Source organism: Callionymus lyra, chromosome 4 (genome assembly GCF_982586985.1).
Source record: "Callionymus lyra chromosome 4, fCalLyr1.hap1.1, whole genome shotgun sequence".
NCBI classification, from domain to species: domain Eukaryota; kingdom Metazoa; phylum Chordata; class Actinopteri; order Syngnathiformes; family Callionymidae; genus Callionymus; species Callionymus lyra.
The window spans coordinates 22691809-22716489 of NC_141821.1; the positions used below are offsets into that span (position 1 = coordinate 22691809).

The 24681-nt window shown below is 37.1% G+C and overlaps 1 protein-coding gene across 3 annotated transcripts in view; it reads right to left on the reverse strand.

Moving 5' to 3' along the window:
* Positions 1 to 23973, reverse strand: part of LOC148082120 (uncharacterized) — a 45428-nt gene extending 21455 nt beyond the window's left edge. Inside the window, exons 1-8 of one of the 3 annotated variants that reach the window (XM_087789246.1) lie at positions 23682 to 23973; positions 7666 to 7767; positions 5863 to 5961; positions 4199 to 4297; positions 4032 to 4130; positions 2943 to 3128; positions 2555 to 2578; positions 277 to 375 (exon numbers count right to left, since the gene is read on the reverse strand). In XM_087789246.1, coding sequence (XP_087645372.1) covers positions 277 to 375; positions 2555 to 2578; positions 2943 to 3128; positions 4032 to 4130; positions 4199 to 4297; positions 5863 to 5961; positions 7666 to 7767; positions 23682 to 23906 — 933 coding nt within the window. In that variant the 5' untranslated portion in view covers positions 23907 to 23973. Of the gene's footprint in view, positions 1 to 276; positions 376 to 717; positions 755 to 2554; positions 2579 to 2942; positions 3129 to 4031; positions 4131 to 4198; positions 4298 to 5862; positions 5962 to 7665; positions 7768 to 17981; positions 18242 to 23681 lie in introns of those variants that run through there. The other 2 variants (XM_087789247.1, XM_087789249.1) reach the window with 2 other exon arrangements.
* Between the last annotated feature and the right edge of the window lie 708 nt (positions 23974 to 24681).

Sequence of the window (24681 nt, forward strand, 5' to 3'; positions counted from 1 at the left end):
TTTATTTTAATCTTTTTAATCTTTTCATGGTCATTATTATTTCATCATCATTATGAGTATTGTTTCGTATTATTATGTTATTTTAACATATTATTGTTTTTGTTACTGTTTTGAATATGCACTTTGTAGTGTATTTGTATCATAAATGTTATAGTATAATCCATCTTATCATCTAAAATAAATAGTTTGATATTTAAGTTTGTGTAAATCTTATACCGCTACATGATTTTTTTGTGTGCGTGCTTCTTGTGTGTGTAGACGTGTGTGTGCTCGAACCCTTGCTGTGAAGTCGACGGCAGCTCCCCGGTTCAGCAGCAAGGTGGCGACGTTCAGATTCCCATAGTGAGCAGCGATGTGCAGGGGAGTAAATCCGCTCTAGAGGGAGTAGACCGTAGACTCAGATGTAGTTCAACACTGTTCTCCATGCAGCAAAGGTTGAGATCATACCAAAACAAAGCAGCTTTTTTTTTTTTTTTACACTTTCACCACTGACTGCGTCAAAAGCCACCCAAACATGCACGTGAAAGAATAGAAACGACTCGAGACTGGATCGAATAGATCACGTAGAAACAAAAGATGAGGATAAAGACGAACAAACAAAACGATTTTTGAAGCTGCTTTAAAGAAACACCACATTTTTGGAAAGTCAGACACAGTGTTCAGTAAGTGTTAGAGGTTAATGAGCAGTAAGGGTTGGTGGTGAAATTCTTGCCTTACCTTGCCATTCTGAAAGTGAAGGTCCGATTTTCGTGTAAGAAAGTTGTGTACAAGATTGTGAAGATTACAGTGATGTTGTCAAAACACTCAAACAACGGTGCAAAGTTTCCATGCTTTTCAAAGATAACATGTCGGTTTAAGGGATTTATATTATCATGCATGTCAATCAGAAATCAAAGGGGGAAAGTAGCAAGAAGTTGGAAGGCTACTAGTTTATTTTTATTTTTTATAACAGCACTTTGTGTGCATCTATTATTTATATCAGATTATTTTTTGTATAGTGTTGTTTTACAATATCATTTAAATGACGGGACTGCAGGACTCTTAACGTGAAGTACTTTTCCCTTCAAAGGTCAAAACAAACGGCAATACTGTAAACGTCAGGCATCAGGGTTAAGTGGATTAAGTTGTGAATCACTACGCACTGTGGATGGATTCATTTGTGTAAGTGACGCTGTCCACATCTGCTCTCCTGGCATACAGTCATGTAAATAATAATTTAAGCAGCTGTTCACTCTCTGCTTGATTTGAACGTCTGCTGCACTTAAAACCATATTTGTTTGGACAAATATGATGATGAAAAAAAAAGATAAACATTTCCTGATAATAACCACTTATGTTCTTTTATCAATAGCTATGATATTATACTTTTTTTTTTTAAAGACATTAGATGTTCCATGTTTTCTGTCTGTTGATACATTAAAAACACAAAGGAGTTCTTGGTACATGTTTTTTTTATGTACTACTGTCTGAACATGTGAGAGCAAACAAGAGGTAAATCACATAAAGTTAACCAATTATTCAGCAGTGGAAATCCACACCCACCTAGTCAACGCCTTGTCCTTGCTATACTTCTGTCAGTACATTATTGTCTTATTTAAAAGCAAAACAAATGACTGAAAGCAGTAATAAATAAAATATTAGATTAATACTTGAGTTTTGTATTTTATACAGATAAATGAATTAAAAGGATATATATAACTCAGAGGTTTGTTCACAACGTGATATAAACAAATTTTGCTTATTCACAGATAATTATATATTTAAATTGTATTATATTCTTAGACATTTTTTAATCACAATTTACTGCAAAATATTATTTAATTTTCTATTATCATTTTATTGTTATCATTATTTCTTACGTTTTCTTAAAATAGACATGATAAAGGTACTTCAAGATCATTTGTTTTTAGTGATAAAAAGCTATTTGTTTTGTTGAGATTCTCACTTACAACAACCACATTTGTTTCTAATATCTAAAGTATTCATATCCCACTCAGCATTACTCTTCATATTTACTCTATATTTAATAAAAAAACAAGTATACAATTTAATGTATAGATTTATAAGATTTGGCTTAGAATGCAGCTTCCAACTTCAAAAAAGAAAAAAAAAGAAAAGAAAAGCAATTCTAGCACAATCCATTTCCTGAACTATCCACTAACATCCATAAAAAATTAAATAAAATAGAAAAAATAAATATATATATATATATATCATTCTGATTCATATTTGTTATCATTTATGTTGATCCAAGCATCCTATGCTTGCCATTGTCAGGAACTTTAGTTCCCAAATGAAACACTGATGAGCGTTCACAGTCAAAAAACAATTCACACTCAAAGTGTCTTAAAATAATAATAATAATAATAATAATAATAATAATAATGAGTAACAAAACATTTATAAACATAGACAGGATGAAGCACGGTGGAAGAAAACACACAAACGTCGTTTAAATCATCACAAAGGTAATCAATGTTGAATTCCTCATGCATATGCGTATTGAGAAACAGGCAAGCAGGATGGAGTGATAGAGATTGAAATCAGTGTATACCTCCGTAGTCCTATTAACCATCATCTGAAGCAGAAGAAATGGTGTAGGGAAAGATAAGTTAAATACTTGCTTGATTTCTATGTAGCGTGACACGGGAGGTTAGCTGGCACGAGCAGCTGTACGTGCGACGAGAGAAAACAAATATATTTGAGCCTTTGAAAAGCTCTCGCTGTCACAATAACACAAGTTAAAAAAAATATCACATGATTCACCATGTGATCCAGATCAGAGCAAACTGATTATGGTCTGCTGTTGTCAGGTTGTAATATATAGTAGGACTGTTCAGTGTATTTTTCTTCTTACTGGTAAGAATTGGGAGGAAAAGAGGAATTCCAGGGACATTTGAGTCCACATCGATCTACCTCCCGACACAGTGGCTTCCTCTTACCTTGGACTGAATGTCAGCATTGTGGTCATTTTGAAGGAGCAGTGCAGCAGATTTGGTGTCGTCTTTGCGGGCGGCAATGTGCAGAGCAGGCAGTCGGACTTTCCCTTTAGTGTCGTTCTCCAGTAAGATGGAAACCACCTGGTTGTGACCCTGCTGGAGGGCAATTGCCAAAGGAGTGAAGCCATCCTGGAGAGAAGAAGAAGAACAAGAAGAAGAGTTAATAGCCTATAATAATTAATAGCCTATACCTTTTTAAACCGTGTGTAATATCAGGATCAAGGTGACCCTAGGGCCCGAAAATAAATGTTTTATCCTTTGTGTTACTTTTGGGTCAAGATGAATGACCTTTTGACCCTGAGATAATATAATATAACATGTGTTTGAAACTGTGGGAAGTTTGATATCTCAGTTTACATTTTTTAAACAAGTATATGTATTTCAGTGTCATCAGGACATTCAATGGTTTACCATTTCAAATGTTTAAACCTGACAATATCAAAAGAGTATCATATTACTTGATCAAACCTCTAGCAAATCATTATGTTCATATAATACAAATATTTTTATATTGAATGTAAAAGGCCACAATTAAAGAAAAATAGATTATGAATGTTTGTTTTTTATTAATTTGAATAAGAATATAAAACTCAAAAACTTAATGTATTTAAAAAATATACCATTTCTTTAATTTTACTATACAAAAAACTTAATTTAACATTTTAATATATATAAATTGTTTAACCAAAAGGCAACACAAGGAATAACTCAAACACGTTTATTTTCAGACATCTGGGTCACCTTGACCCTGAGATAACACAATGGTTAATAAAAGTATTAAAAAAAATTAATAATAATTCAACTTTTCATTGTAAATTTGATTGGATTAAATTATTCAATATTTAAGTGCTGTAATTAAAACGTTTAATTTTCTCCAAAACACATTTTCGATGTTAGATGCTAATGCTATCCTGCTATTATCAGTGCTATATCAAAGCTAGTATTGGTCTCCAGTGATGAAATCCAGTTGGAAAGTGAGGATTATGCTTCCAGCCTTTCACTCTAGCAGGTGTGAGAAGTAAGTAAAGTCACCTCAGTAGCCGTGCTCTGGTTGCCTCCACTTTCCAGCAGGTATCGCACCACGTCGATGTGGTTCTCTTGAGCTGCCATGTACAGCGGCGTGAATCCATTCTGAAGAGAAAGGGAAGCAGATGTTGTGAGACATACTTTTCTCAGAATGACTCTTCACTGACACCTACCTGTGACTGAGCGTTGATGTCGGCACCTCGCTTGACCAGAGTCTTCGCCACTTCGCACTGACCAGCCAGAGACGAGATGTGAAGTGCTGTGTTTCCTTTCTGAGTGGTGAAAGGATGAATTGAAAAAAAATGTTTGTATTCAAAATGAGAAAAAAACCTTAGAATCAAGAGGGGAATCTTGGTAAAGGTCCAAACAGATGATTCTTATTGGATAACATCCAGATGTCAACCAATCGTCATCTTAGCAGAGTGGTTAGAGGGGGAGATTTAAATGGGAGCAACGATAAGTCTAGTAATGTGGCAATGCCTTTTTCAATGCATCCTTTCTCTTAAAAAACTACAAATAATCAAAAATAGAAGACAAACTGCAGAATTACAGTTATAGTAGAAAAGGGTTCATTTAAGTCAAAAGGAATTTCAAGGCAGAAACTGATCCATGGTTGACTGTTTTTAAGTGTAATTTAATTCATCCAAGAAGTTAAATGTTGGTCTCCTGAGACCAGTGAATTTAATTTGTCATGGAGTGAGGGCACATCCATGGTACAGTTGTTAGCACAATCCATGTGTTGCGTGGGTTAACTCCGGGCACTCCGGTTTCCTCCCTCAGTCCAAAAACATACAGAGGTTGATTGGAAACTTTGGAAATGGGGAAATTGTCTGTAGATATGAGTGTGTGAATGGTTGTATGTCTTTGTGTTCAGTACCAAGGAGATACATGGAGGTGGTTCCTGGGCCACTCGCTCCATGTGGAGAAGTTTCTTTGAGGTTCAACTTTCAGTCTGAATGACTGAGTTCTTCACCTGATCTCTAAGAGAAAACTACTGAGAAACTGCTGGGAAAACTAATATTTGCTCCTTAGATGCATATTTTTACTCAAACTCAAAGTTCATATCATGCAATAGATAAGTAAGTAAGTAAGTAAGTAATATTTATTTATATAGCGCTTTTCGAGACCAGGGTCACAAAGCGCTTAAACAATCAAAACAATACTCAAAAAAGTACATACTTTAAAGATCAAGATAATACTGAGAACAACACAGGAGTTCGAGAAATTCAAGGAAAAGCCTGAACAAATAGAAACGTCTTAAGATGTTTCTTAAAGGAGTCAGTAGATCCATCAAGCGCAAAGAGAGAGGAAGATCGTTCCAAAGCTTAGGAGCAACAGCCTGAAAAGATTTATCTCCTCTGGTCCTGAGCCGTGTGCGTGGAACCATAAGTAGATTCTGATCCACAGACCTCAGACCCCGAGCTGGGGTGTAAGGCTGGATCAGATCAGTGATGTAAGGACAAGGATAAGAGTATAAGGAAGGTATAAGTATAAGAAAGTATAAAGTATAAGGAAGGTATAAGAGTATAAGGAAGAGTAAGGATAAGAGTAGTAAGATGGATTAACAATGAATTAATAGCATTAGCCTCTGTCTTTTTTTCACCTTTTTCAAACCTGAACAGGACATTGCAACATTTTCCAACTCGCATCCCAACTGACTTACATTCGGCCGATAACCTGATATTACTTTTGTCAACGCTCATTTTTGTCGTATAGTTGTTGAGAAACTTGTGTAAAAGTGTGTAGGTGTGTGAACAATGAAAAATATCCTTCTTTGTTTAAGCTTCTCTTTGACGAGGTTGAACTCATGTAGCCCTGGACGACTTCTTGTACTGACCTTAGTTGCAGAGTCCACTAGAGCCCCTCTGTCCAGAAGCTCCTGGACGAGGTTTATGTGACCCTCTTTGGCCGCCAGGTGTAAGGCATTCAGTCCATTCTGGACACAGAGTGGAAGGAATTGATCATTGAAAAAGCAAAAGATAAAGAAAAAAACATGGTTAAAGAACTGCTGCAGTGTAAGTTGATCCGTCAAATACAGTGAACTTAGAATCTCAAGCTATTTTAGTCTTCGGCATCAACCCACTGTTTTAATGATTCATCTAAAAATAGCTCAAAATCAAGCGACTTCCACAAAATCTGGTGCCGGTAGGAATAGTTACTGACACAGTGGACGTGTTAATTCAGAGACATTACCGTGAATATTATTCTGTCTGACGTGTTGAAAGTCAAACAGAAGTTGCATCTACAGCATGTTTGGCATGTGTTAGGTTTGACAGACAGACATACAGATGGATAAATAGATATATTTACTTGATTAAACGTATCTCTAAATTCATATTAATCTAAAAACAAAGATGTATGTTTTATTGATGATACGTTTGACAAATGTAAATTCACATTACTGTCATATCTTTATATTTCTATTTAGAAACATATGTGTTGTGTTCACTGCTTTTTAAATCAATGATGAAACATTTCCAGATGGGTTGAGATGTGAGACCACGAAATCTCTTCATCATCACCCAAATCTTCCACAGAAGTAAATATTTTTCCTTTTTCCTCTTTAGCTGAGTGGAGAATTTTAATTAAAATAAAGTTACACAACTTACTAAAAGTCTAACCAATTAAAATGAGACCATATTTTGTATGTAATACTTTCATTATGACAGCAAAAGATAATGCACTGAGAAACCAGAAATTGGAATTTCGCCATATATACAGAAGCTTTCCGCCAAAAATAACAGGGACAGATAATTACACGGAATAAGTCTGTAATTAGCAAAGCATGTTTGTTCCTGAAAATGAATTAAACAAAAAAACAAAAGTAACGCACATCAAGCTACATGCTAATTTAAGCTAGCATGTAGCCGGTTCGCTGTATAATAATCGTGAAGAGTATTTTCAAACATTTTATATCGAAATGGTGGGTGAGGTTTAAGATTTGCATAATGATATAAAGAATGACTCTCTCATTGCTACTTGTGGTGTCAACAAACTTGTTTTTATTTTAGGCTGCTAGGACGTATATTTTTTCTACTCTGGACTATGAATTTTGATATTTGCCGACACACTCTTGCAGCATGAACAAACTAATAAATTCAAATGTAAAATATAAGAAAAAAAAAAGAAAAGTGCGATGACACAGCGAACATATGAAAAATAATTTTTAAATACAGCAGGTTTTGATTTGATTAACCAGAGTTTGTCAAGAATTACTCTTCAAAAAAAAACAATGACATGTAAATGTGTTCCTGCAAATGACATGAACAACTTGGTTTATTTATATTCATATTTATTATTCAGGTTAAAACATCAAGAACTGTTAAGAGGCGTTTGTATGTAAAATTTCCTTACTAAAGAGTTGGTGACAATTTGGCTCATTTGTTGTTTGTTTGTGGCTTGTTATTAATAAGTCTCAAGGCTGGAACTCATTTTCAAAAACACATTTCGTTAATGACATTAGAAGGCAGCAATATTGATGGAAAAATAATGGAGGATGAGTATAGTGTTTCCGTCGAGTGTGCACACAGAAGGAAAAACACATTTTAATTTTCGCACTGACTAACCCCATCATATTAGGAAGAACCCCTTTTTTTTCAAACAATCATACATTTAAAAGTAGCCAAGTAGAATTTCTTACCTGGTTACAAGTGCATATGTCCACTCCTCCTTTCAAGAATTCCACAACCTTCTCAATGTTCCCAGCTCTTGCTGCCCGCAGGAAACTGGTGTTACTGTCCGACTGAAAGAAAACCAGAGGAACAATTCAACATTAACTAGTTTATTATTGAGAGTTCAAATCAGAAGGAAAAGAGGAAACTTAAAGGTGTGTTCACACCACAATCTTAGGTTCAGATGACTTTCCGCTGCCTCTCAAATGGCAACTAAAAAGGTGAATATGCTGGGGTGTCTAAAGTTATTGTGAAGTCAAAAAGTGTAGCCCATGAGATTTCACTCTGCAATAAATATTTACTTCAACAAGAGACAAACCATGTGTAACTGCTAAAGCATCAGGAGAAACATGTGACGACTGAAAATATCCAATTTAATCCATTCGTTTTATCTTTATCTCTATGTTTATTTCTGCATCCAAGTCTTCTTTTGGCCAATCATTGAGCTCCGTTTCGGATTATTGACCAAACTGATCAGTGGGGTTCCTATCAAAGACAGAGAACACCAATGTGTTTCAAGCCTCAAGACACAAAATGATGACTTGCTCTAGTCTACCAAGGTGTGCTTTAAAAGGCAGGAAGTAGTTCTAGACAGGAATGAAACCTCTGACTAAAAGTCTGACCTACTAGGGTTTGGCATATTCTGAAATAAAGCAAGAGATAAATTGACCTAATATTTCACCCATAAACCCATATTAAACACATCAGGAATAAAAACATAACTGCAACAGACAAAAGGTGTTCATGGCAAACAACACTCAATAAAAGTAAATAATAGAGAAAGAAAAAAGGAAGCTCGCCCCAGCGGTAAACATATATTTTCTTCTTGCTTTTCTTACACTCTAATCATTCCAATATGTACAAGTTGGAAACTGTAACAGTCACGTTACATTGATTTATTAATATCGATTATTTAAGTTGTTGTTATCGTTTCTGGTCTATAGCAGGGGAATTGTATTTACATTTTTCTGATTTAATTGTGTGTTATTACAGTTATTATTCGCTATTAGGTGTTTGAAATAATCAGGGAATCCTTTAAAGCAAAAATAAACGTAAAAGTATCAGAGTGAAAGGAACTGCATGCAAATTTAAGTCATTAAATCATATTGTCATTACGATAGTGAACAGTGTCATCTCACATTTTGTTCATATTGTGCAGTTCTTTCCCGTTAGAAGAGAGTCCAGTGTCAGAATGATCATCTAGATTATCAGCTTTTTGCAACACAAAATGTTGTTTTTTACCCTACACAACAAGTACTTAAAGTTTGTAAGTTAGTAAGTCGAATGTGTTTATCTCAGATACAACCCGGATGATCATTCCATCAACATGCTTGACATGTTTTATAGCGTGCCATAATTCTGAGGAACATAGAGGTTACGTCTCAGCTTCTCATGTACAATCAGCAGGAAGAACCACGGAGAAGCCGGCATGTGTTAGATCATCGCTGTCCTTCTGCAGCATGAGGTAGGACATGTAATGTTGGCCTGTCATTTGCTTTTAGTGCAACATTTCACATGTAGACGTGGTGTCAGGTCGATCACACTTTAACTGTCAGTGGGCAATAACCTCGTGAAGATAATTTTTTCTCAAGGTCCTTCCTCAGTAAGTGAACTTTTAAACTCGTCTTCATTTCTTTCTCCTCTCTGCGGCTGGGGTGTGTCCACCTCTATAATCTATCTCATTATAGTTAAAGCACAATAAAGCCGAATTTTACATTTTTCCTTATTTTTTGTCTTATTTACATCAAAGGATTTGCACAAAGCACCTGTGATTATTATAATAATGTGAATATTTCTCTGACCATATTCGAGGAAATTGTGACGTCTCTCTTCAAGTTAGAAAAGCAACAAGAAAGTGCAGACCTCTGCTAAGCAGCTCACGCTCTTCACTGATGGTGTGTCATGATCATTGCATCAATGAAAGGTGTTTGGACAAGCTTGTTGTCATGTTGAGGTCAGCTGGTAGTTAAAACTCAAACCTCTGTTGTTGTTTTTCTTATGTACACTACATTATGAGCACAATCATAAGACATTAAAGTGTGTTCATAGGGCTTTATAGGAGCAGTTTTGTTGGTTAATTATCAAGTCATTATCACATTTACATACTAGTATATGTAGTGGATGTTAAGAATTTTAAGTAAAGAAGGTATGCCTTCTTGTAATTACAATGTAATTACAAATCATTACGTTCTGAAAAGATGTTTATAAGAAACTAAATACAGTAAAGATGTATTTACAAGACAGTGTTCCCATCTAACTTGAATAATTGTGCACAACTAAATAATAATACTTTGTAGTTCGTCATGACATCTTCTATAAAGCTTGTATAACAAATTGTTATGTCTTCCTGTTCATTTCAACTTACCCCCATTGAATAGGTTGTGCTGGCATATGTTCCTTTCCATATAAATCCTGCAAGACCTTGTTGCCAGGATGGGACTGGAACCCCTACAACTCTTAGGTCCCGGTCCAAGTCACATACTTCACACGTGGCTGAATTACCCGCATTGATATATTCAGAAATAGACCCTCAGAATTCTCGGCAGGCGGCAGAAGGGCACTTTAATCACTTTGCTAATCTACTTTGAGCCCTTCCCCCTCCTCCTGCAAACCTGACGATTATAATTAAGGGGGAGTTAAACCTTTAGTGACATTAGCTTTAGCATTCGCCAAACAATGCTAGATTGGAAACCTGTAAACCACTTTCCCTCACTTTATACAGCAAAAAACCAACAGTTAAAAAGTGAATAAGTCCAAGAGGAAAACAAGTGCATTGAATATTCTTAATAAATAACGGTGTCTGACTGGATTGTGTTCAAAGTTCTTGAGGAATTTGTGCAAAGTAATTTGATCTGCGCTTTCTTGCCTTCAGGCCGTTTAAAGTTCAACTAATGTGTTGATTCAAGTGTGTCTTAAATAGATCTTGGACCTCTATTGTACTCATCAGTATGTGTCAAAACTTTCTTTATCTACCGTATTTTCCGGACTATAAGTCGCAGTTTTTTTAATAGTTTGGCCGGGGGTTCGACTTATACTCTGGAGCAACTTATGCGTGAAATTATTAACACATTATTACCGGTATATCATTTCACCTGTTATTTTCACACTAAACCGCAAGAGGGCGCTCTAGGCCTGTGTTGATAATTTCGACGTAGAAGAGGAAGCGCCGCATCTTCTACCTCCGGAGTTAGCGGAGTTGTTTGAAAGTGACACCGAGGATGAAGATTTCATTTGATTTGAGTTATTTGGAGTTACACGGATGGTTTGGTAAACTTCTTAGCATGTTATTTATGCTATAGTTATCTGAATAATTCTTAATATGTTATGTTAACATACCAGGCAAGTTCTCAGTTGTGTCATGTAACGTAAGCATACCGTACAATTATTCAGCCTGTTGTTGCCTATTTTTATTTTAAATTGCCTTTCAAGATGACATGTCTGTTCTTGGTGTTGGATTTAATCAAATAAATTTCCCCCAAAAATGCGACTTATATATGTTTTTTCCTTCTTTATTATGCATTTTAAGCTGGTGCGACTTGTACTCCGGAGCGACTTATAGTCCGGAAAATACGGTAAATATTTACATGAGAAAATATTCTTAAGCCATAACTATTACCATAACCACACCCACTCTGCTGTGTTTAGTCAAACATCAAGGTTTGTCATGCAGCACCATCAATCCAGAAAGTCTCCACCTCCAAGGAACTCGTGTATAAAGAAACAAGAAGCTCGTTCGTTGATGCTGGAGGAGGAGGCGAAGCCATTATTATGTCATAATGGACTTCACTCTTATAACCTCTTGTCCGCTAGAAGAATACAACATTTGAAACATGAGAGTGAGTCAGGAGAGTTGGGTTTTCACACTAGTTGCTCTTTAAGAATTTTGTTAAATAAACCAGTAGTATCATGAATCCATGACTGTCAGAGTGTCAAGGGTGAATAAGGGGTTCCCTCCTAATAATAAGATCTCTGCAGCTGGAGAGGTGAGAGGTTCTAGAGTGTGCTAATGAAAGTAATGCCTGGTATGTCATGCAACGGAGTAGACGTAGGACTGTCTGACACCATCAGTGAGAACCAGAGGGACAATCATCCCTGCTGCCAAATGCATCTCTCTAGGAGTGAAAACTTCAGGTGCCATTTTGGCTAAAAAAGAATAAACCAACCTGAATAACTAAGGTTTATTTAAAATGCAGGCTGTGCTGCAAATCTAATCAGACTCTTTCTAAACCATAGTCAGGAAAACACAAGGAGGCTAACCCATGTTTAAAAAGCTCTCTTGTCCACCGAACAGTCCGACTTCTACCTGCTAACACTGTAGTAGCACTTTCATAGCCACTCATATCTGATGATGATGAACTAATTCACTGGATGACAAAAGAATTGCAAGGAATTGCAGAATAGTTGAAGAGGTGAAGAGTGTTGAATAAACTAGCAAAATAATATTCTCCTTTCCATACCGAGAGACAATTCATTAAATACATAATAATTACAGTGTGTATTTTGCAATAAACATCATTCGTGCAATATTTGTAAAGCCCAGCCATTAAGTAGCAAGAGGTTCAACCCCTCCTGAGCCCAGATGACCCGAGCGAGATGGTACATGCCACTGGACTTTACCATGTTCGCTTATATGAACAACAACAGACGCAAAGACCAGAAGAACCAAACTTTGGTACTTCTGGGGCTGGGCGACTGGGTGGAGAGTTGTCTTCCCAATGGTGATTTCTAAACTTGTTAGGAAGTGAGGCATGTATGGCAAAGAACTGAAGGTGTTTTGATATTACAGTTATTACTACGCTTCAATTTATTCACCAAAAAACCTGTTGTGTTAGATTGATTCATTTGAACTTTGTAGCAGCACGGAATTGTGTTACTGCAGTGCTGTGTCAAACTGTAGCCCAAAGCTTCACGATATTGATTCTGCTGCACATCATGCACGTTTAATCTACTGCTGGTTTCATTACGACCACTCGTGCCCTTTAAAATGAGTGACGGTTTAAACACAACAGGTCTGGTTCTGAAGAAAAACTAATGCTGTCATAAGAGTTAACAGACAAGGAAGTCAAGCGTAGGAAGCAGACAGAAACAGAAGGCCAAATCACAATAGAATAACTACATAATTCACTAGTAAATAGAAGAACAACAAGTAATGTGGACTCCAAAAAAAAAACACTCACTGTATTTAGTTGACATAAACATATCTACTTTACTTAAAGCTCTTTTACTCCACTTACACAACTTCATAAATCTTGTGGCAAAGCAGGAGAGCAAAAAACTAACCAGAGAAACCCAGTCAAAATCACAGTAGATGAAGTCAAGCTGAGAAGATCGGGAGAAAAAATATATGATAGTTACTAGGGTGAGAACGTTTCACCTTTAGAAAGGTCAGTAGAGGCTTCTGGGAAAATGTTTTCATGGTGACAACAGTAACATCTTAAGCAATCATCTGATGTCCAGCACTGCTTCTCGTTCAAGGATCGACCTCAACAGACAAACAACATGACCTTCCTGATCCATCATCAGTGGGCAGAATCCATGTTTTGACACAAGTTGTCCTCAAGCAACAATATGTAGTAGTTTTCCATAATCACAATTATACCTTTAATTTTGAACAGTCATGACTGATAAAATAAAACTCTCAGTTGTTATTTTAACGATGCTCTTCACTACTTAATTCTGTCTAGACGACTGACCAACAAGCTGCTTTACAGCTGTGGGTCAGAGCCAGTATTTAACCCTTGTGTGGCCACAGGGTCAAGGTGACCCGGAGTCCTGAAAACAAATGTGTTTGTGGTATTCCTTCTGTTGCGAACGACTTCCACCACTGCATATGTACACCTTGACCCAGAGACAACACAAGGGATACCTTAAATACATTTGTTTTCAGGTCTTTGGGTCACTTCGACCCTGGGAGTTAACATGAAGTACTGAGAGACTTTCTGAATTTATTATTTATTTAGTGAAGATAATAACAGAAATGAACACAATCATTTTTTTTTCTCATTTTGTGAGTGCTACATCATGGCAGTTTCACTGCTGTGACACACGGGGGAGCCAGAAACAATATTTTAGACCCGACATATATTAACTTTAATGCTTGTTGCCACATAAATTTAAATAATTAAAAAAATCGTTCCTAGTTGTTCCTCATTTTATTATTTATTATGCAGTACTTTTCCATTTATATCGACCATAATAAACCAAGTTGGCATCATAAAAAAATCAATCTTCGTTTTCAAATTCAAATTATCCCCAAAAGTAAAAAGAAAATAATTTTCTTCACGATGTCAAATAAATGTTCAAGGAGTTAACTGAAAGAATTCGTCTTCTGTGTTTCCGCCTTTACAAAGAGTGTAAACAGCCGGTGGAATTCATGAGAGTAAAGCCTCGAGAGTTGTTTATTTATTACATAATCTTATGAACAGTGTGCCATCATGGGGAGAGCAGATCACTCCCTGGGCCACATTGTTTATCGCCGTCATTTTAAATAAATGCTTTGTCAACAGACAACATTGATTTAGTTTTAACCATCATCTTAACGGTTTCCTTTTCCCTTTTAAAGCCTATTCTGGAAGGTGTTAGAAGGAAAAATCCAGATACAAACCTACAGTAGACTGGGATCGTTATTATCGATTGAGATGAAGTATATTCTTGCAGAAGATGTGTATATGTAGAGAAGAAGGAGCGAGTCAGAAAACCTCGACAGGTGCACCACAGTAAAAAAACACACTGAAGTTACATCATAACAAGACAAGAATAACCATATTGTCCACCCCCGATTCAGCTCACAGAGACTTGTATCTATTAAATACTCCACACATTTCCTATTTTATTTATGTTTGCCGTTTTCAAAAATATTGTTTTCTTAAAGAATGGTTGTTTATATTAAAAAAAGTGTTTCTGTTTAATTGATTTTATCAGATTAAATGATGATTCATGGTAAATTTATATAGTTGCTGAAATAAAAAAGTAGGTTTTAAGTAAAACATGAATATATATTTGTGGTCAGGCCTTGTCTAGAAACCGACAGCATTTAGCTTTGCGGTGGAATCCCTGATTTTGGTTGCCATGGCGATGGTACTGCTCTCTTCTCCCTGGCCTGTCCTATAGTGCTGCACCAACCAGATTAAGCTTGCTCTAATCCAGGATTTCACCAATCCCAGTTCTCCATTATGAGGCCTGGGCTAGATGTTTACGTTGCTTTTTTAAAGGGCTCAGTCACTGTGCAGGTGTTCCTCATTTTGGACATTTTTTTAAGAAGAATTTAACTCTAAAGTTTATAATCTGAAACACACTATCTGCGCAGCAACTATATTTGAGATCATGGTACAAACACCTGGACACCTGCGTGTGTTCAGTACGAGGACCAAGTGTCTAAAAGAGTTCCTGGTTCAAAGAGAGAATGGTAGGGGGTTGCAAGGCGGGGATTAACATCACGTCACATATCCCGCTAAATCTGAGCATCCAGCTGTGCCTGAGATTAGACGTACAAACAGGGAGTGAGTTTGCCAGCGGAGCAGCTAAATAATGTAATACTGGGGATGGGTGTGGTGGGGGATGTGTGGAGGGAAGAAACCATCTTCACTCAGTCAGATCTGTTCTGTGGATACAAATCAAAACAATCTTTAACCTGAAGTTATTTTAACCTAAACATACTTAGCACTCGCCTCTTAAATGTTTCATATTATGCCGGTTTCAGAGGCTTTAAATTAATTTAATATTACAGTGGATCTGTATAGTAAGTTTCCTCCACTAAAACAATTCATATAAATTTAATTATGTGCAATAAAAACGTACGTTTCTCTCAGTTGTCTCCGTTTAGCATCTTTCATTGTGACTGGTTAAACACAGACTCTGCTTGAGACCAATGGGGATGTAAAAGATTGATTTTCTCTCCTTGCTTTTTAAAAATGGATGAACTCCCTTACTCATCGCTACTGTGAGTCATGTGGAAACGGAAATACATTAAAAATAAATTGGGGTTTTGTTGGGTATTATGAATATATGTATATATATGGGATGCTCTTTGTGAGGTAAGAAATCAGACACAATTTTAAAGTCCCAACTTCTTGGCATTACTTTCACAAACATAAAACATGTATATATATATATCTACGAATTTTGACTTACACACTAAAGACAAACAATAACTATCAAAAAAAATATTCAATTCAAATTTAAAGTTTACCTATCACTGCCCACTTCTATATACATGTTATTACATGACTGAACATACGTCAGTAAGTAAGTGCTTGAAAAACCTAAAGCAATACAGTAGCCCCAAGAAAATTAAGAAAAAGCACCAATAAATTAGGAGCAACAGTCTGGAAGGATTTCTCTCCTCTGGTCCAGAAGCGTGTTCAGGAACCATCAGTAGATTCTGATCCACAGACCTCAGAGCCCGAGCTGGGGTGTAAGGCTGGATCAGGTCACTGATGGAAGGTCTGACCATGAGTAGCTCTGAAAGTAAGAACCAGAATCTTAAAGTTGATCCTGAAGGAAACTGGAAGCCAGTGAAGAGTTTTAAGGATCGGAGAAATGTGAGTTCTTCTACTAGAGCAGGTCAGAATTCTAGCTGCAGAATTTTGTATTAACTGCAGGCGAGACAGCTCCTTCTTGTTTGGACATAAAAACAAACTGTTGTAATAGTCTAAACGAGAAGACACAATTGCATGGATTATAAACTACAAATAGTGTTGTGACATCATTTTCAAGTTTAGAGATGTTTCTTAGTTGAAGGAAACAGTAACAGATCTATCCTACCATGTTCTTGACGTCAAATGTATATTAAATAGATACATAAAAACTAAATTTGGGGGGTATCTAACTCAAAAATACAAAAGATAATTTTCTTCAACTTTTGAAATTAAACTTAAAGAAATTTAATTAAATTTAAATATTTATATAACTTATCATACGACGATAAAATATTTATATCCTTCTTTTGTATCCGAAACTCCTTATCTTTTTTTTCCCATCTGTTGACATCAGTATCTGAAAGAACTCCGTTACCCTTTTCTTTTAGTTAAATGTATTTAAAATATATACATAACAAGAGTAGTGTTCTAGGGAAACATCAATTAATTATTGATGGTAAAGATTAACTTTCACTATCAACCTTGCACCCTGTCTGCACTTTCCTCTTCACCTACATTGATCACTGTAGATGGGATAATTAATCAGTTTTTATTACTTCTTTTACTCTTCATCGTTAGTGTCTCACCTCTTTATCTTCATTATTAGCTCATACCTTCACCTCTTCACCTGGTGTATCTTGCTATCCTGAAACAACGTCTCTTCAGCACTCCCGACAGTCTACTCTCCTCATCTCATTGCTAATCCCACATTTTCTTTGCCTCCTTCTTTCTCCTCTCCAGGAACTCATCGTTACACCTGGTTCTCGCCCTTCTTGGCGATAACCCCGACACCATCTTTGCACTTTCCTTCAACACATTAGCTCCTCCCGACCACCCTGAGCCGGTGTTAACGTCTCTCCGCCTGAATCTAGTCTATGACTTCACTCTCATCAGTCACTAACCTCATCCTACAGATCACTGGCTTATGCTGCCTGGCAACACACTTTCATTGTCACTCGTTTTTGCTCTTAAATACTGGCCTCAGAATCAAATGATTTCAATAAGATGTCCTTGAATCTCTCCTGGCACCAACTCAGATGCCTCCTCCTGCTCACGATGTAATCTACCTGCGTGCTCTCCTCCTGATATTGAATCTGCAGCCAGAAAACCATTTCCCCGCAGGTTCTTCGATCCTTAGACACCGTTTTGTCCACACCTTGGTTTGCACACGCTCATATGCATGTCGTATGTGTGTAGTATGACACAGTTTACACTGAACTATCTCGAGGATCGGTGGTGATTGACTGTGACAAACAATCAAAAAAGCACCAGGAACAATCCTTGACAGGATATTTGTGCGTAGTAAGAGTTTAGAACTTGAATAAAATGGATTATGTTAAGCATCAGACACAACATGTTTATTCATTAACTGGAGACTAAAACAAACATCATTGTTGATGCCATTTAAGAGATAAAAAAAAGCGTATTTGTGGATCACAAACCGAGAAGTAGAATCGACTAATGATCTTTTTAACTGTGACTTCAGTGACTGCAGAACAGAATGTTATTTTGGACTGCAGCGCGTGAAGGACCATTGCATGAAGATTAAACATCATTTAATGATGGAATGATGTAGAGCTGGCATGATTAGGGATTGGATCAAATGAGGGGGTGCAGCTTGGTATGTTATTCTTTTCTATAGAAGTTACCTTCTGCCTGCGTTCAGCTCGTTCCCTGGACCGCCTTTTCCTCTCCTTCGCTTTTTCCAGAGCCTTAAGGTCAGGAGGGTGATCCATCTCTAACCTGGCTTTCTTAATGTGGGCAGCAGCGTGTGCCATAGCTGCTCTCTTAGTGGAAGTTATTTAAAAAAAAAGAAAAAGAATTGGGCTCAGCTCACTTCATTGACGACCAAAAAATCCCACAGATCAACTACTGTGTATCCGGTCAGTGATGGGAGCAGGTGCAGGGAGTATCCATGTGTGCTCAGAGCATCCTTTTGAGAGCTGCATTTGAGGCAAGAATAGAAACGGAGGGGTGAACTAGTGTGTGCCACCAGGCAGGGGCACCAATTGAATTTCAGAGAGAGATGTGATGCAGGATTGAAGCCCTGCCTCCTCCTCTGTTGCTCCCTTATGTAAGCATCACCAGCTCGCGTCACCTCTCTGATGCCGTTGTAAACGGGGGGGCTGTAGAAGCATGCTATTGTTTTAAGCCACTAACTTGGACCATACCATAATAGGAAGATGGACAGGAGGTGGGTTGTTTTAAGGGGGGGGAGTGGGGTTGTGATGAGGTATTTTACAGTTGTCTACAACAGTCATTACACCAGCATGATACAATGTTTTGTTTAGTTTTAAGAAGTTAAGAAAATCTGAATTTATATTATTTGCTTTATTCATTCCACCTTCAAAATATAAACACCAGCAGCGCAGTGCATCCTCACAACCTCACCCTTTTTTTGTTTTTTTAAATGCCACAACTCCTCCCTTTGGTCACTGTTAGTACTGCAACCAGCTTTGTCAACATATTATGAGTACAATTAAATACAAAAAACTGTTTAAACATAATTTAAAAAGCAAGGAAACAATGAAAATTAAAAAAAAATCCCAATTCATTATTACATAATAAACTGAAAAAAAAACCCCAACTATAACAGTCAATTGATAGTTTCAATTAACAATCCTTATTTCTAAGATATTTATTATTTTTCAATCCCTCTTTCTTACCAAAATATCCCTAAATTCTAGTCATGTTGTCGAGATGGAAGGAAATTCAGGATGTATACCTTTTAGGTTTGTGTCATTGTTTTTCTGATTCTGATCTGAATATCTTCGAGATGATTTTGAAAATATTCAGTTATTACTCAACTAACCATCTAATGTTACTCGGTATTACATTATTTTAACAAATACCTGCATGTTAGATGATCAAATGAACAAAAACAGCAATGCTAATAATGCTAAGCTAACAACAGCAACATTACTGCTGTATCGCCTTCAGAAATTGTTTTCCTTTTTCACATGCAATTTATTTGATGTTAGTTCTTCACCAGCAAAACAAAACTCAACAACTGTTGCCGTCTCCTGCATCGACTATCATCTCCGGATCCTCTTGTCAACATTTCATGCATAAAACAAGAAATATAAGTATATAAACACTTACTTACTTAAATATATTATGTAATTCGTTGGCAGATAATCAATTTATTAATTCTGCACTAAAAGGGTTGTTTACTGAGATTTAATTTCAAGATAGATGAAGTATCTATTGGCAAATAATGACTTTTAAAATAAATCTAGACCAGCTTCACCAGCTTGTGTGAGGAGAATACAGAGGTTGGTAACAATCTTGAACCATTTTATATATACATCCAATATCTTTCCTTGATTCAATTATAAGAACATAATAGTAAGTAATATAAATTGTATCACATATAATGACAAGAAGATTCTCGTCCAACCATCCCGATCACTTCTGATCTTACCTGGATGACTGATCCAACCCCCTTGCTAGCACTCATGGGTGAAACCTTCGGTGTATTCCTGTGGATGAAATATATCCAAATCCGTTTGGATGGTAATATCTTCAGTGGAGACCAAAAGCGTGTGATCCGGAGGAAAGGTGGAACGCGTGTCTTGAGTGGATTGGTTTGTAATTTGCTGAAGGTATTAGCACTCTGCCGCTGACCCACAGACAGAGGCAAGTACACCTATGTGTGCAGATTCTTAAGGGGGATTATCTGGTCAAAAATAGAAGTGTCTCTGTGCTAGAATCAGTGTGTACCACTATAAAGACTAGAGTTTCGCATGACATTATCTGATACACATTTCAATATAATCAGCCTTAAGAGGGCGAACACAATATCTACATCGAAGAGAACCAACTACTGAAAGGAAGATGTGAAACGTTGGCCTAATCCTCGACATGTCAACATCAACATCTCAAGTCGTCAAATAATTTGATGGGAATCACATTTACCTGCAATGCCAATGTTTGCTAATGTTATAGCTGCAAGTGAAATCCACCACAGTGTTATTGTTGAACCACAAACTCTGCATTCTGAAGACTCCTATGTTAATCCCTGGGGACTTAAATCATATCACCCGTGACAAAGCGTGGTCTAATGCCTTCTCAGAGATCACAAAAACAAGTGCTGGCTGAAGAGCTGGTGTATTGTACTGCCACCATGGAGGCTAAAGAGTATGATTCGTCTCTAGTTGGAAAACACTGTCCATCCTCCATTATACTCTCTTTACAAAGAAAGAGAAACACTGCATGCCAGTGGACTGCTCACCTCTTCACATCTCCAGTCATTGAAGCATAATTGCTTTAGCAATGACCGGTCTTTAGCATGACCACTAAGTATTTTTCATTCCATCAGAAACTTCAGGCCCAGTCTTGACTCAAAACCAACTCTAGGTACTCAAACTCTGCCTCACTGTTATTGACAAGGTACTCACAATATCACTATTATTATTATTATTGTTATTGTGTTATCAGTTTTATCTTGCCCTTTAAGGTATATACATTATTGAATATTGTTTAAGCGCTTTGTGACCCTGGTCTGGAAAAGCGCTATATAAATAAAAATTACTTACTTACTTTCACCTTCCATTAATGTCCCACTCTCACATCTCCATTATAATACACACAGTTTTGACCTGGAATTTCTTCCCATCTTGAGTTGTCGAATGGTGGTTTAGAATCTCTTTCAGGCAGACAAAGTCTGTTCCAGGGATTCCCACTTCAGAATTTTAGACAGATTCACACTCCTTTGCCTGTCCATACGAGTCAAACTGATAATCTGACAATGTCTGATAACCTTCATCTTTAGCCTGACTATAACCATCACCATCATAGATCACCACAGTAGCTGAGGCTAGTAGTAATGGGCTGATAAAGTGTGTTTTCAGTGGGAGGCGCCCTCAATTGAAAAAAAATGGGATTTTCCAATAGAGTAAACGTTCAAATCAATATATTGTAGAGCAGGGAGCGCCATCTAGTGGACTCAGCAGGCTTGTTGCATCAACAGTCGAGGTCTAGAGTGCAGTAGATTCAACTCAGTGTGATGTGTGAAGGTTGCAGTTGTAGATCATTCTGACAGAAGATGTGGCAAGAATTCTGCAGGTCGAGCAGCCTCCTACACGTTCTGAGCAACTCACAGTTGATAGGTTCTCTCTTCACTCAATTTCCAAGACATAGGGCAGCAGATGAAAAGAAACAGTTACAAAATGTACCATAAATGGGCCAGCGTTTCCTGGTAACATGCTCTCTTATCGACACCCATGTACACAATCATGGTTTGTTTTGCACAAGCTGTGACGAGCACAGATAATAAACAACAACACACAATAGGGTTGAGATGAAAATAAATAGTTTAAGACTATTTGCCCACATAAGTGTGAAAGTCCTCTGATTGCAGAGGGGAAGAAGGAATTGTTGTTGGCGAAAGGTTCTGGTCCTGATGGAACACAGTCTCCTGCCTGATGACAGAGGTGAGAAGAGCCTGTGACCAGTGACCCGGCGGTGATCCGACCTGCATGTCTCCGGGGTCCTGGAGACATGCAGGTCAAGAAGGGATGGTAGTTTACAGCCGATCACCCTCTCAAGCTGCTGGATGTGGTCAGGATGAACTCAATTATCGTAAAACTGTACCAGCATCTCTGTGTCTCTCTGTCTAATGCAGAAAAACTGTTCCATTTTGTACATTTTCCAATGCTTGATTTAATAAAGAAAATATTTGTTATAACCAAGCAATGGTTACATACAATTTAGAATGTACCGGTTAGTTAAAGGGAATATTAATGGGATACCTTTAGTAGTGGAATAAAAATGGAAAAAATGGGAGATATCCAGTAAATAAGAACTTTAAATGCACAAAGTGAATGACTAAATACTGAAAACCCTTTCCCTTCTGTCCATGAATAACTACAGTTTTATATTGAAATGGATGGACATACAGACGCTTCATATTTTAGACTTTTGAACGAGATAAACTTTGATCCATTATCACTGTTCACATTTGGCTAAAGTTCTCATGGCAGGATTTTGATGAATGCATTTTCACAATATGATGATAAATGATAAATAAGTCCATGATTACTAAACCAGATTTATAATAAAAAATGTGAAATAAATATGGAAAAGATTGATCTGACTTAAAAGTAGACACGTGTGGAACAATTTCTAGAGATCCATTAGTTGTTAGCTATCATCTACAGCGCTGGATCACGACATGTCTCTGCTTTAAAGTGACTCCACACGATGTAAACTCCCACGTAAACATCATGTCTGCCTCCCACCTCCTTCAACGAGCCACACCAGCAGTCAAATCTGACCCAATTTCATTCAAGCACGGTGACTGGATCTCATTAATGGATTGTATTGATCTCCTGCCATTATAATGATGAACAGGCAATATCCTTGGAATAGTTTCCTCTAGAGAAGGTGTGGCTCCAGAGAGATTGTTAGAGTACAGTTAGCTTTCCATGTCAACATTTGAATATAACCAGATTTTATTTATTTTTCCTTTCTAGAGATTAAAGAGTCAAACCTTCACAGGAAGCAACATTTATTAGAGATTAAACAATACAATGAATTCCAATAGTTTTTCAATTAATCTGGTGTTATTTTGTTTTTGAATGGTAGATTTTAAGGTACAATAAGAAGTATAAACAGATATTGTGGTTTTAATTTGAAGAGCAACAGTCCTGAATGGATCTTTACACGAAACAGGTTGCTGACCCCTGATCTAGAGAGACAGTAGGTAAAGCCTTGTAGTTCTTCCATTTTCAATTAAAAGACAGCCATGGTAGGAATAAGTTTGTCAATGAAAAACTACTTTATCGCTAAATAATACTGACCTACATACAAGTACTGTACTATGATGATGGTGTAACATTCTCTACACTAGCCTCAGACGTGTCTGGATTTCCATCACACACACAACAATAATGGCGGCCCTTCTATTAACGGGTCAGAATGTAGTCGCAGGTCTAATAAAAAACAGCATTATCTCCATAAAACATGCAGGATAATAAAAACACAATGGCAGGTGTATTCATTCACACCCTCCCCTCTAAACTCCTCCCCCCCCTGAGACCTCGTAGACAGAGAAATAAAAATGCTTAAAGAGATCCATGTGGATGGATGTGCTGCTTCATCGGGCATCAATAGAATGAAAAAGAGCTGAAGAAGAATCACAAAAGCCACACAACAACACTGCTCAGTGACGGCACACAAAGAGTCCAGACCCACCCTAGCATGTGCAGGAGCCCCGTACTATCACCATCAGCGCTCGCTGACAGTCACAACAAGATGGTAGAATTGTAAAGTAGGGTGGGGGAGAGCACAGGAAGGAATCCCCCCTTTTTTCATTTTTTTTTTTTGTAAACAAAGCACTTATTTACCTTTTTGGGTCTTTTTCTCCGGGGTCCCAGAACATTGAGGTGATCATTGGGGTCCAGTCTGTAGGTGTTTTTGTCTTCACTCATCTTCGCCCCAAAACCTGCTCGGATGAGGCGAGGCAGACCCTTTTTTCTCTGTGGTACTGTGACTAATGAGGAGCGAGGAAAGGGAGTGGAGGAGCAGAGGAGGGGGAGAAGAAAGCACAAGGGAGGAGTGGTAGGGTGCATAATATGGTTGCCATGGCAGCAGCTGCCACCAGTGCTCACGGAGAGACCCGCCCTTTATTATCGAGTCAGTTACGTTCTATACACACACACATGCATGCACACACACACACACACACAAACACACACAATTAAAAATTAATTTGCTTTATTAATAAGTACACTTAATACAATAACCATGATGAACATCCATATACATTTAAAACATTAAAAAACAATGATCTCATTATGACTTAATACATTTAATATAATTATCAGTCTATAATTGTCATGACAATAAATAAACAAAAAGATTCAAAGTAATTAGCTCAATAATACTTAATATCTTTAAAATATGATCCTATTATTACTCATACTTAATACAATCATTAGGACGTAAATGAATAGAAAATTTAAAACAATTAAAAGTAATGATGACATAATAACATACACTTAATATAATAATCATGTTGACAATAATTGTATATTTTAAATTATCTCATGTATTTAACACAGGTACCCCAAACATCTGCAACATTGTTTAGTACTTTAGGAGCTCTTATCATATCATAATTTTATTATTTTCGATCATGTATTTCACTGGTCAACACGGGGTGGAGCCTATCCCAGCTACTGAGGGTGAGAGGGAGGGGACACCCTGAACAGGTCTCCAGCATGTTTTTTTTTATTTCAAAATTCTACCTACAAAGTCGCAGGTAGCTCCAGATCAACAATTATCTTGTGTGCATCATGTGACTAACAGACAGAAGAGGGGCGTCCATTACCGACACAGCTCAAC